The sequence below is a fragment of the Lissotriton vulgaris genome, chromosome 9 (assembly GCF_964263255.1).
Source record: "Lissotriton vulgaris chromosome 9, aLisVul1.2, whole genome shotgun sequence".
Taxonomy (NCBI): domain Eukaryota; kingdom Metazoa; phylum Chordata; class Amphibia; order Caudata; family Salamandridae; genus Lissotriton; species Lissotriton vulgaris.
This window is the reverse complement of record NC_141697.1, coordinates 564,540,755-564,554,737: the sequence shown is the minus strand read 5'-3', so window position 1 is coordinate 564,554,737 and position 13,983 is coordinate 564,540,755. Positions and strand designations below refer to the sequence as shown.

Sequence of the window (13,983 nt, the reverse complement as noted above, 5' to 3'; positions counted from 1 at the left end):
GTCCCTATGCTAACAGGCATGATATAGCGAGAAACAGGAACCGTCTACAGACACCATATCAGACCCCCCTCCCTCGCCGGAAGGTCCCTCGGCCACAGGCAGTACAGAGAAGGGTTCTCAGACATCCCCCCTCACCCCGCCATCCCAACATTGAATCAACTGCAAGTTTGTCATGTACCACCCCCACCACATGCTCATCACCTCCATCTTCACACAGTCACGCAATACTCCCCATATCTCATCCGCGCGTCACCACCTTCGGCCCCCCCCTCCCCCACAACTCCCCAAACCTTCCCCCCCAAGGCCCTCACCCCCCCCCCCCCTCCTGGAAAAACCCAAACAAAATATTGTACAAACCAAACCATAAAAGAATGAAGGACCAAACCTCCCGTGAGGATGACAGTTCAGAAAGTCCAAAAGAGTCCTACAGGAGCCGGAAGGGAGACACCAGCCGGTGCCTCCCTAAGACCACATACCGGGGTGTCTTCCCACAAAGTACAAATGAACCCACGGTACCTTCATGGTCGTGTCCCTCCGGCGCCAGTCAGATCACCCTCCACAAATCACGCCGCCCCGGAACCAAGCTGGGAGGCCGACAACGTGGCAGAGGCAACCGAGGCCACCGCGTTGTCTTTCTTGTAGTCTGGCAGTCCTGTCAGGCATCCGCCTCCCCACCCACTCTGTGCCAGGAGGGGGACCTCCGCCGTCCCCTCGCAGAAGGGCTCCCATTGCCAGGCGAAGATTCCGGTTCGTCGATGCCCAAGAGATCCTTCGCCACCTGAAGGGATCTGATCTGTTCAAGCCTGTTTTGCCATCTGAATATGATGCGGAATGGGTGGCCCCAGGAATAGGCGATGTTGTGCTCCCTCAAGAAGGCAGTCACAGGTCGGAACTCGCGTCGCTTCCGCAGAGTGGTAGCTGCCAGGTCCTGGTACAGTTGAGGGTGATGGCCACGAAACTGGAGAGATGGAGCCTCCTGCGCCTTCCGCAAAATGCGTTCCTTCAACTGAAAATCGTGGACGCAGACCAAGATGTCCGGCGGAGGGCCCCCTCCACGCCTAGGAAGCCCAACCCTATGGGCCCTGTCCATCTTGATTTCGCTAACTTCTTCGTCGCCCAAAATCTGTAGGAACAGCGCTATCCCCCCAGTCCCCTATTAGCCTGTGCGGGGTCCTCCTTTACTTTTTAACGCGAACATACTTTGGCCTCCAAGTCCCAGCGTGCATTAGGCTGACTCCGGATGTCGACTGTCCGCTCCATGATGACCCCGCGGTACGTCTTGTGACTTCTTTCTCACAATTTATTTTTTAAATTGTATATAGAGTGGACATGGCCCGAAGGCATCAGAGCCCTTTACAATACATAGGGTTAAAGTTGGTTACAGCAATAGTAGTTAAACTTGGATGTTCACATCGGTGGATGTGTACAGGAGTTACCACATGAGACCGTTATAACAATTGGGCAGAGGATATACATAGTTAAAGCATCGATTTAGACGGTTGGATCATATAACGAAGACAGATCAGGGCGCAGTGGTGAGAGGACTTAAGTCTGGTCGAGGGTAAATTAACCAAGATGTCTGCTAAATAGGAAGAGCTTGAGGTCCTTTTTTAAGGTTGCTAGGCAGGTGGTAAGATGGAGTGAGGGAGGCGCAGAGAGTTCCATATTCTCTTGGCACTACCAGAGAAAGACTGGTTTGTGTATTATTCTTGACTGAAGGAGGGATTCAAGGAGCAGGGATTGGGCATTTCTGGAACGCCTATTTACTCTGGAGATTTTCAGTGTCATTTAGATAGAATGGTGAGGAGTGCCGTGCTCTGTGGGAATGCAATCTATTTTGAATTGGGACCACACTGGAATGGGGATCCATTGAAGGGTTAGCAAGGCAGGGGAAATGTGTTCAAATTTCTAGATACTCAAGACGGAGCCTGCTGCAGCATGTAGTGTTGCTCTCAGTGGGCCTAGGTGAACTTTGAGAATGCCTAAGAGAAGGGCAATCCCATAGTCTAGTCTAAAGAGAACAAGGGACCACGCCACAGTTTTTTTTGTTTTTTTCCAGATTCAGCTGTCTGATGCCCCAAAGCTGTGTAAGTTGGTGTTGTGCTTTGTTGGCCATGGCTGCTATGTGGCTGTGAAGATTGAGACGATTATCAAGGGTGATGACAAGTGATCCAGTACTCTGGACAATGGGGGGCAGCCACCCAGGGCAGGAAAGTTGGCCATCCATTCTTGTACTAATGTTTTGCTTTCGGATGTGAGAGCAAAATAAATTGTGTTGGGTTCAGTTTTAAATGGTGGTTGGACATCCAGTTCTGACTCTTTAAGAGTGTATTTGAAAGCAGGGCAACGTCTTCCAGGGATTAGATTTTCAAGTATATTTGGGTGTCGTCGGCGTAGAGGTGGAAGAGTATTCCAGAGTTTCTGAAAATCACACATTGTGGTTCTAGGTAAAGGTTAAAGAGGGATTGGCAGAGGATCAACCTTGAGGCATCCCTTGGTGAACGATGACTGGTCTTGGGAACGAGTTGCCCATTTTCTCAATTTGGGAATGTTTGGATAGGTAAGAGAAGAACCAGTTGAGGACAGTGGCTCCACATCCCATGCATAGTTCAAGAATACGAAGGAGGTTGAGATGGTTGACAGTGTTGAATGCGGCAGATAAATCCAGAAGGCAGGTGTTGATTGAGTCGAGGATTTTAAGGCAGTCATCGACTAATTGGAGGATAACAGTTTCTGTACAATGACCCTGACGGGAACCTGACTGGAGAGGGTCTAAGAGGTTGTTTGTTCGAATGTGTGATGCTAGTTGACACTACGCAATTTTCGAAGACTTTGCCTAAAAAATTGGAGTGTTGAGACTGGGTGGTAGTTATTCAGGTTCTCTGGATCGAGAGGTTGCTTTTTCAAGAGCAGTGTGAATTCAACCATTTTTGGACAATATTATTCTGTTTTAGTTATTGGTTTGTTAGTACATAATTTTGCCTAGATTTTCATGCGTCTAAGTGCGAAGATGAATGATATCTTTAAATCCATAGTGTCCATTCCTTTCGATTGTTGTATGAACAAAGTATGAGATTCTAAGGAGAGGGGTTGAGCTGTGATCAGAAGCTGTGGCTGAGTTGTCTCACTTTTTAATAAACTTCTCATCTGCATGTTGTGGATGTTCATTTTCACGATATGACAAATTATTGTACAGAACTGCCTAAGAGAAGACTTAGCTGACCGCTGTGAATCAGCTTCCTAAACGTAATTTCCCCCAAAATTAGCTTCAATATTTACCCTGCCATCATCCTGGGCGTTCTCACTGAACTGTCTAGCCAAAGCAGGTGGGAAAATCCTCACAGGTTCGTTTTAGGCATATATTTAACCGCCTCTTACTTCTCTTCAGAGAACGCTCCATTTTTCTGAGCTTCTTACGTAAGCGCTTTTGGTCAGATATTACTCCATCCTCTCGCAGTCAGACTGCTATAGTCCTCTGCAGTGCTGTTAGTTGCTTACAGGGGATATACACCTGTAGTACTTCAGTTGCTTTCTAGGGCAGCTGGCATTTGGCCCTGGTGTGGTGTGCTTTTCTTCTGTTCATTATTTTAAGGGTTTTTTCCTTGTCTTCAGTTTCTTCAATTTTCAGTTTCATGTAGGCACTCTGCAGGGTTCAGTCCCAAGCCAACTCGTTGCCAGTGTTACGAAGTAAAGAAATCCATGTGTAATTGTGCCTTTAAGTTGATTTACTAAGCTACATTTAATAGTACCCCACTAGGAGGCTTTTCACAACAGGTCAGTCATAGCCCTCATGAGTCCTTCAAATAAATTGTCAAATCTACTGCACGCCAGGGTTTTGTATTACCTCATGGACACAATAGACAGACAGCAGACACTAGATACAAAGCATACAAGGCAGGGTTCAACACATAGGAAATACCAGAAACACATTTTCGAAAGGAAACTCCATAACCATGGTATCTTCTGTCCTCCTGAGAGAACACCCTACATGTAAGTGGTATAAAGTGGTATGCAAATCCCACTGAAATACCATGTAAGTTACGGTAGTGACACAGTACCGACACAGGATACTACCTAATAAAGACTCATTGCTACGAAGCATCTTGTTTTGCCTCCATATTCTGAAATATGAAAGGTGTATTGTCGGACACAATGAAAACCCCTACAAACTTAATGGGGTGTGACAGAAGATGCTTATGACTGACAGACTGGTAAAAGGAACAAAATCATTAATAATATAGATAACGTTGGTATTGGGTGATTTAGATTGCACTGGGTCACTGGCAATTCTTTACGAAATGCAGGGGCCGCCAAACCCCAGGGGCCGCCACGCCAATATATATCCTTAATATAATAATCCTCCGAGGATGGATACATATTTGCTTGGCGGCCCCTGGCAGGGATTTTGGGGCCTCCGGCTCTGTTCCAGTTCCAAACACCACTCCCCCACCCCTCTTTACTGGCCTCCGTGCCTGCGTTCCTCCGGGGATTCCTACCTACGCTCCCTGCCCAGGGCTGCCATGAGCCTTGAGCCGCCCCTGCGAAATGGGATTTGTTGCGTTGGAGATGGGGATGTTAAGTTTGACTGGGTGGGTGGTCGTCTGCTATGGTTTGGAGGCGATTTTGAACTGCTGAGGTTGGCAGTGCATTATGCATATGTGGTGGAGGTGATGTGTGGGGGTGGTGTTGGACTGTTCTGTTAACTCGCGATGTATTAGGGTGGTAGATTTGTTTTGGGCTTGACAATGTGTGGCTGCAGTATCATGTAGTGTTTCGGTGTAGCCTTGTAGGTGGTGCGGGAATGTTTGAGTAAGTGTTGCCTGGTAATTTCTAGGTGGTGTCGCTCCCTGTCCTACGCCTAACTCCGTTGTGCTTACTACACTAAAGGCTTCTTTCTTGTTATTTTCAGGGCCTGGGCTGTGGAGTCCGACCATTTAAGAAACGATTGTGCCCTGTTTACCACGAGGACACAGACGCCCAGTGTGTACTGGTACTGAAGCAGATCGCAAGACCAGGGCTATAGAACCCTATCCACCCTTGCGAGATAGGCCCTTCATCATCCTCATACCTGACACCTGCGACCCTTAATCATCCTCGGACCTGAGGCCTACGGCCTACTCTACTCACTGTCCCTTCTTCCTAGAGTTTGGGGACCGGCAGCATAAGTTGCAGCGGGCCGGTGGCCAGAACAGGAAGTTGTGAAAAGAACCGAGACTGCACCGCCCTCGCCGGGGCGTCGGACACACTCTCGCCTAGCTGGCGGGGTGCCAGCTTATCCCCCTACACCCCAGAGCGCCACTGCCTTGTGACAGTCTGCTCCCCTCAGCTCGGCCCGCAGCGTGACCGGCGCGCTCCCTCATGACACGTTACGCATCCCAGTGATTACCGCTGCTGAGGCGCGCGAGGAAGGCACACGTCGGGCTTCTTCAGCCGCGTCAAGCGACCCTTCCTCGTCAGTCGGCGGCGGCTGCGGCCTGCAAGATGGACGCCGCCCCGGCTCTGCCGCTGCTGTTCCTGGCGCGGGAGGTGGCCGGCCTGGCTATTGTGCATATTCGCCGGGTGGTGCTGCAGGTCGCCATCCTGGTGTGCGTGGTGATCCTGCTGCTCTGGGTGTCCATCTTCCTGTACGGCAGCTTCTACTACTCCTACATGCCCACGGTGCGGCACGCGGCCCCCGTGCACTATGGTTACAGGTGAGTCATAGTCCTCCTGTCCAGGTTGACCTTCGCTGCCTTTCCCGCAGATGCTGACTGTCCTTTGTTTTTTGTCCCAGATCGGATTGTGACACTGTAGGCCTGGAGCTCTGCTCCTTCCCCGTCGCCAACGTGTCCCTGCTGAGGAACGGGCGCGACCCGGTGAGTGCTGAGTGAGTAGCGTCATCCACTGCTCCAGGGCAGGCATCTCCAACCAGCGAGTAGCTCGTGAGCTCCAGGTAGCTCGCCGGCTTCTTCTGAGTAGCTCTCCCGTGTGCAGCCCAGCCTACTAAATTAGAAGTTTTTGCTTGGTTAAATTAATATATCCACATATCACAATAGAAAAGTGTGTTTTGAGACGAAAACGTGTGTATTTTAAGAATTCCTAATTTCCAAACTATTCTTAAATCTAATATTTGACTGATGAAATATACAACATTGAAGACTATTAATATTACCTTGGTGCCAGTGGCAGGCGCGCATCACCCATTGGACCCACCGGGCTTCAGCCCCAACCCCCCCCCCCCCCCCTCCCTCCCCCCTCGTGTGTGGCAGCCCGGGATGAGACAGATCCCGGGCACACACACAGCCACACCAGAACGTTTCACAGGTGTTTAAAAGACCATTTGAATGTTAATTAGGCAATTAGGCCTTGCTGTTGTTTCACCCCTTGTTGGAGGCCCTGCAGCTCCACTCTGCCTACTGATTAAAGGTTCGCCCCCCCACCCCCCCTGCCGACATTTTTTCTTAGCCCCCCTCAAAATTTGGCTCTAGTTGCGCCTCTGGCCAGTGGCATTGAAGCGGTTCTATATTTTCCATGTAGAATCACTTAAAATTGACAAAGCCAAAAAACACTAATTTATTCTTGTCTGATAGTCACTATTAACAAAACTAATGATTATAGTAGTTAAGGATGATTTGCATTTAACATAAGTAGCTCTTGTTACGTAAAAGGTTGGAGAAACCTGCTCTAGAGTATTCATGTCAACCTGGCTCCCACCCCATTGCCCCCACAAACTAGGTTGAAGCCGTATGTTTAAGAGGATCATGATCCCATTAAAGTGAAAGGAGATTGAATAGTTTATGGCGGGTTAGTTGATAGGTGTGTTATTGAGGGTACTGTCCCCGTGAAGTAGAATCTATGCCTGCTGGTGGAAAGGCGCATCCTCCTTTGGAACTTGTCGCCCTCTTTACCTTCCCAAAAAGTAACATGCTTACGTAGACTTCAATAATCACCATTCTAAAATGTTTATCTTTTTTAGGTCTCAACTAAAAGACTCTTGTGAGTCATTGTTTCTGAGCAGTGAGTTTTTAGATGCTGCTCGTTGTGTACAATTGGTTGGGCGCATTGTCACTAGTTTGTTTATTATTGGTCATCGACCATAGACTTCCCTCCTCTTCAGGTGGTTTAATCTTCTCTGGGGTATGGATGTATTACTTGTTTCCTTCAACTGCTCATTTTTTAGGCACTCATTTTTTGAGTGTTTTAGCACTCTAGTCAAGTGCATCTTACTTCGGCCCTTTAGGTGGGTTGCAGGTTACTAGGAGTTGCCTAGGGTGAGACCTCAGAAGACAACTACTGGACTCTGGGTGCAAGAATTGGTGTTGCACAGATGCCAAAAATTCCCTATTTAGACAAGACAAAAAATGTTAGTGTCTTTCTCAACTTCGGTTCAAGTAAGTGGGGGACTTACGTTGCCCACATTTTTTTCTCAATAGCCCCCTCTTAGGCAGTCCCAAATATTGATATGCATGTGTTAATCCCTTTGAGAGGTGTTGGTGTATAGGATTCGATTCATAGGGTATTTGTAAGTGGGACAGATATATATGGTTAGAGGATGTTTTTATTTCTTCATGAGGAGAGTTTTCTATGGTTGTAGTGCGAGTGTAGGACCCAGTATGAGTTGTTAGAGGGTAAGTGTAAGGTACAGTACGAGAATTGCAGGTAGTTTGGGTTAAAAGAAGAGTTGATGTCTTTTTTGAGTTGTGTAGGTATCTGCGTTTACAGGATGGATGAGACCCTTTAGGCGAGGTATAGTTATTTAGGTTTTGAGGCAAAGTGTATGGCTCTTTTGGAGAGGTGCATACTGGTTTAGTTTGAATGTAAGCAGAGATCGAGCAGGGGCTTTCCTAACACATCTTTAGGCAATGTGTTCTAATGTTATTTTACCTTCCTGCACATAATTAAGTGATTTATACTGCTCTTGATGACACGTATTTTTGCTACTGAAATTTTAAGTGTCATCAGTGTGCAGCAAGATTGTTTTGATTCATAATTTAAGATTTAGCAGACTGGCTGGTGTTAAGCCGTTTTAGATTATATAATGCTGGAGAGGTATAGATACAAATATGCAGGTAGACAGGGGTGGGGACATTTTCTGCTCTAGGTCAGATTCCTAGTGGTAGAGGCATGTGATGACCCATAGAGAAGCCCATAAGTGTTATGGCTAGTCAAAGGGTGCTGTTTGTTGTTTTTAAAGTAAGGGAAGACGTTCATGCATATCTGAGAGGTTTCACCCTTATTTGAAATAAGTTTGGAACTTGAGTTGTTAGTTGACTTCTACCACTTATGTGGGTTGTTTGCACTTAGTTCAGGTATAGGATCTTGTTTGCAAGAAATTATTTGTAATTAGATTTCCTCACATTTGTAGTGTGTTGATTACGAAGCCTTCGCCAATGAGCTCAACCAGTATGTTCATTGTGTTAATTGTTAGGTTGGTTGACAGGCCTAGTAACTTGCACAGTAAATCTGGATAGGTTTTGTTCTGGAAGTACAGTCGCTATACAAATAGATCCCTGTTAGATGGATTGAAAGCTTGAATTAATCTCAGCCACTGGTAATTACTTGGGGCTGCATTCCAGGCCGTTGCTTTTTTTTTACCCCCTATGCTCTCCAGATTGGGACCAGCCAAATGCAAATCAGACTTGGCCCTGCCCTTTTGTGTGTTTTTGATGTGATGCCCTAAGTACGGGGTTGTGACCACTTGTGGGATATAATCGTTGTGCACTATGATCAAGGTTCACATCTGTGACGAGGCCCAACAAGATTGTGACTGGTCTGAGGTTGCTTGTGTTCTAATTCAGAAGAGACATGGCATGCAGTTTAGGCTGGAATGCTGTTGAGAATCAGACCAACACTAGTATTTTGTATGGTTACTCCAGTGTGTAGTGGCACATTGGGCAAAATAATGTTAGACTGGAATGCAGCCTGGAGCAGTTGCCAGTGGCTGAGACTTTGCAAGTAATCTACTTATCACTTTTTGTTGTTTTACAAATTGCTATAATACAACATAAAGAAGCCTAATATAATAAAATATCTCCATCTATCCTTCCCTGTAAATCAAACATAAGAATAGGTTTTAATGTGTTTTGTAAATATTCAGTCCCCTAATTCCTTCGTATGACTTAATTCTTCTCAGTCAATCCGAATAACGTTTTTGCTTTATAGACCAGAATGCAGCATTCTAATTGACTGTTGGAATGACGCATACTAAAATTGATTTGTCTGTCTTTAAAATGGTGTATTGTGCAAGTTATTAGATTAGCAGGAAATCCCCCTATCAAATAATGTTTTGATATTTGTTCTGTTGTCTCAGGATCTGCCAGAGTTCAGGTATCTTCTAAAGTTAGTTTCAATATTTGCCCCTGGTTGTCATCTCCAGGCCAAACTCAGGTGATCATTTTTTTCTGTCTGCCCTACTGTCTTTTTAGTGTGGTACCTGACATACTCTCCACCACAGTGCTTACCTTTATTCCAACCACTACACAAATGCCCCCATTTACGTTTTTTGTACCAAGTACGCCCCCCCCCCCCCGCCTACCTCCTTGAACCGTACTTGAATAACACTTTTCCATACTCTTTCAAGTGCACCATCCCTGCCTCATCACTGGTACGTGGTTTATTTCCTCATCCTTTTGGTACCTGATCCCCCCCCCCCCCCCCCCCACTCAGCCTTGGCACATAACCCCCTGCGTCCCTCATAACCCCCTGCTTCCCTCATGCCTGATGCAGTCGATCACTTGGTGGTACCTTATGCTTTGGCTCCCCATTCGGGAACGGACTTATCTACTGTTTCTGATGCCCTCTCGCCCCTCTTAGCACTTGATGCTCCTCTTTTGGTAGCTGACGTCATGTCCCCCTTCACTGCAGGTGCTGATGTACGGACAGCCTTACCGCTTTGCACTAGAGTTGGACATGCCGGAGTCTCCTGTGAACCAGAACCTTGGCATGTTCATGGTCTCCATCTCATGCTACACCCGGGGCGGAAGTGTCATCTCTTCGTCTGCACGCTCGGTAGGTGCACGGTCTAGGAATACAGTTTACATAGATGCCAAGGTGCTTTCTAGTGTCTTTGTATACATTCGATGCCTTTCTTTGTCACATTAAGGGGTTGCTTGTCTCCATCGTCTCATCAGTCCCACCCTTTGTATGCATACATGTATGAAGGTGGTATTTTTATAGTACAGAAAAGCTAAACGGCAGTGAAGCACTGTACAGGGTCAAAGATGAGCATAAAGTGAAAAAGTGTTAGGAGAGGCAGCTGGTTTGGAGACTGTTAATGCCATTAATCCATCAGTCCACTTTTCCTGAGCCTGTCTCCTCTGCTCTCGATGCAGGCCATGCTGCACTACAAGTCAAAACTTCTGCAAATCGTCGACACACTATCCTTTGCCAGCCTCTTCCTGTTCGGGCTCCTGGAGCAGAAGCAAGTAGTCGAGGTGGAGCTGTACTCCGACTACAAGGAGGACTCGGTGAGGGACATTGTTGCTGCACTAGCATAATAGCATGCAAGCTTTTTTTGGTAGAGCGTGAAGGGGTTGCACGTGTAATTAATTTCTGAGGTTGAGCGTTCTTGGGTATTTAGCAGTCTCTCTTCTCTTTATTCTCTCTGCTTCTCCTTGCTCGACACCTGGCACTGCCACATTCCCGACCCACTTAGGGATGCGTCTCTATCCCCTACTTTTTAGTTTCAACATGAATGGGGCTTGTGCTATTCATGGTAAACATCTTGAATTGTGTTTTATATTTACTTTAAGGGGCATTGGGTCAGCGTCTTCAGCCATTGGATGCTTTTGCTACTGAACCCTCCACCATTGGCTTGCGACATTGTCAATCATCTTGTAGAACAGCCCAAATTAGTATTTTAGTCTCATTGTTTTTCTGTGGTTGGTTAAGTGTGTCCCTCCCAATTTAGTGAAATGTATGAAGGCCTACTATGTAAACAAAATTAGTAGGCAAGCTCCCTGGCAGCAATGGGGAGTGAGCCCCGAGAAAAATGGGATGCTACAGGGAAATAAAGTGTTCTTTATTTTCTGTTGCAACCATTTCTCAGCTGCTTTTGTGAGTGACTGCACCCCAGTGCTGCCGCACGCATTGCTGATTGATTATAAACATGGCAGTCATCATGGAACAGTATTGCCAATACTGAGGTATTGTCACTTTTGCCACCATTTGTATAATCAGTTGTTGAGCAGTTTGGTATCGGAGGGGAGTGGTCGTTGACAAAGTCATCTGACAAACGGGTGCTAGACAGAACAAAGCAACCTTTTTTTGTAGGATGCATTTTTCTAATGCGTTTGTCTGTGCTGTAGGTTTGATGTTTTCTTGTTTTGCACATACAAAACCTCACACAATTCATTAGCACACTTTCTAGCTTTCTCCATGCTTTTTTTCTCACAAGTCGCTACATTTAGTTATCCCTCTAGAGTTTGTTCCCTTCTTTTCTGGGCTTGTGCTGTTTAATTCACAGTGCTCTTATTTTGCAGTATGTGCCAACGCTGGGAGCCATTATTGAGATACAGAGCAAACGTATAGAGATTTACTCTGCGGAGCTCAAGATCCATGCGCACTTCACTGGCCTACGGTAGGTGCTGCGACCTCTCAGTAGTGTGGCCGAGATAGACTTCCCAGAGAATGAGGTTTAATAGATGCTGCAGATGCAGTCTCACATGTTGTTGGGCATTGTGTTGTTGGGCAGTGTATTGTGCAAAGGGCAAGAATACGCATGTATTGGTGGCCAAGCAAAGAAAACCTTTAATGTAAGCAAGGCCTCCGAAGAGAAAGTAGACCTTTAATTGACAGAAGTTGCCTATCTCTCAGCCACATACACAGTGGTCTGGGCCATCTAAGACAGAAGGCATATACACAAGACAAATGCGAGAAGGAATGTGTACGTAAAAATGATCAACTTGAAGTGTGAGAGAATGTCAGTTTACTTTTGGCTGCATGAGACAGTGTGCATGAATGCTGAAGAGCCATACCAGATGTACAGTGCATGTACTTTGTCATGTTGGACGCTGTGTATGTACCCTGAGCCTTGTTAGTCAGAGTGCACACATGCACTGTTTTTTAAACCTAATGTTATTGATTTGTAGAGTTTTATCGGGTTGTTAATGCTTACATGCTTTTGCTACAACACAAATGTACACATGTATGAATATCAGATTAAATACAAACCTTTTCGGAAGGTTTCCTTTGCTAGCAGAGACAACTTCTTTTCCACTGTCAGCAGTTTTCGTAAAGACTGCCACTTCATCAGCATTTAGTTCTCACTGAATGGGTCCAAGTAGAGACTCGTCAAGCAACGAGGAACACAAAATAACCAACCATAGAAGGAAGCACTAATAAAAAAATGTATAAAAAAGACGCCAAACTGTGAAACCTCACTTATTCCGTTGTTGGTTCCCTTTTTAGACCTTTGACTTTTTTAAAGTCTCACCCTATCAGTTACTTTGAGGTTGTCTCAGGCCTCAATATCGAAACTACCACCGTCCTGCATTTCTCCTGGACAAAGGCATAACCCGATACGGGGAAATGGACAGAAGGCGCCATCCCCATTCTCTTTGGAGGTGGAAAATCACAAAGTGGTGTGGTATGAATATTCAATGTCTCACCCACAGCATTCACTCTCGCCATCCGCCTCCTCAAAATCTGCTAGGGTCGCATTTCACGCCTCCGTTAGCTCAGGTTTTCTCAGTCTACTACTTTCTTCCATATGGAGCAGTGTGCTCGCATACCCCACCCACTTTTGTACTTCTGCTACCACGACCCCCTAGGAGGGGTTTGTCTGTTCTTTCACCACATGGCTATTTATTTGTCTTTTGGCTAAGACCTAAGCCAGGTTTATAAACATGCTAGTACATTTCTTGCCTGCCGGTTGAGGGTGCATTCCCAGCTCACAAGTGTCCGCCGTGCACTCAGATTTCTATCTGTGGCCTCATGGTGTAAATGTGTGACCTACCGCCAATAATCTGGAAATCATGGTAGTCCCAGACCATGTGGTAGAAGTTTAGTGTGTAGGAGTTACACTCCGTGATGAAACCAGAGGTCTGGACTCCTCTTGTTCATCACTTCGTAGAGGTAGAGCCAAACTTGAGTTTTGAAAGCCTTTTTGATAGTAATAGTAATGATTACTGCAAGTTTGGTAATATTGGTGGGTGCTTCCAAACCCCTCAGCAATCGCCCGATATTACATGTACAAGGCTGTGTTCCATCCAGGATTTAACCCTTATTGCTACGGGTGGATAACAGTCTGCATGTGGGGAAGCAGCCTATTCGCTAGAATTTTATTAAGCAGTTTATAGTCAGCGTTCAGCATTGAGAGCAGCTGATAGGCGATAACCTTTGACAGATCTTTCGTCCTTAGGAATGGCCACTACTATTGATTCAGACAGCGATCAAGGTAGTTTCTTCTGTCGCCTTGCCTCATTTACTTTTCTGCAAGGGTTGGAGTCCATATTTTTGCATATAGGGTGTAAAATTTAAGCAGAAGCTCATCGGATTCCAGGGTTTTCCCCCTGAGCCATTTCTTTAACACCCTTCTAAGCTGAGGTATTCCTATCTCTTCCCCTAAGGCGGCAGATACACTGGGTCATGTTCGAGAGAATACATATTCACATGACCGATTAAGATCTATTGTTCATACTTGCTGGCCCAAATGGAATGACCTGTAAATATACTTAGTTAAATGTGGGAATGGGTGTGCATAATTAGCCACTTGAGTTGAAATGTAAATGTATCTTAGGCCATATAAGGCAAAGTGTGTATACTGGGCCCTGTGAGACTAAATTAACCTACAAAGTGTCATACTTGTTGGTATGCATGCCCACTGGGCCACATGTGACAGTGGACATATACACTGACCCGTGTGAAACAGAATGCATATATACACTTAGACAAATAAAGCAATTTTTAGATACCATGTCTCTTCAGACAATGTGTGTGCGTGCAATGAGCCCCCGAGGCATAATGTTCTTGTATATAAGGCTACATAAGAATGTATGAGATCGA

The 13,983-nt window shown here is 46.0% G+C and overlaps 1 protein-coding gene across 1 annotated transcript in view; it reads left to right on the top strand.

Moving 5' to 3' along the window:
* Positions 1-5,349: 5,349 nt before the first annotated feature.
* Positions 5,350-13,983, top strand: part of BSCL2 (BSCL2 lipid droplet biogenesis associated, seipin) — a 90,845-nt gene continuing 82,211 nt past the window's right edge. The window contains exons 1-5 of the mRNA XM_086938106.1: positions 5,350-5,693; positions 5,774-5,855; positions 9,844-9,987; positions 10,311-10,445; positions 11,460-11,557. Of these exons, the coding sequence (XP_086794232.1) occupies positions 5,482-5,693; positions 5,774-5,855; positions 9,844-9,987; positions 10,311-10,445; positions 11,460-11,557 (671 nt within the window). The 5' untranslated portion in view covers positions 5,350-5,481. The remainder of the gene's footprint in view (positions 5,694-5,773; positions 5,856-9,843; positions 9,988-10,310; positions 10,446-11,459; positions 11,558-13,983) is intronic.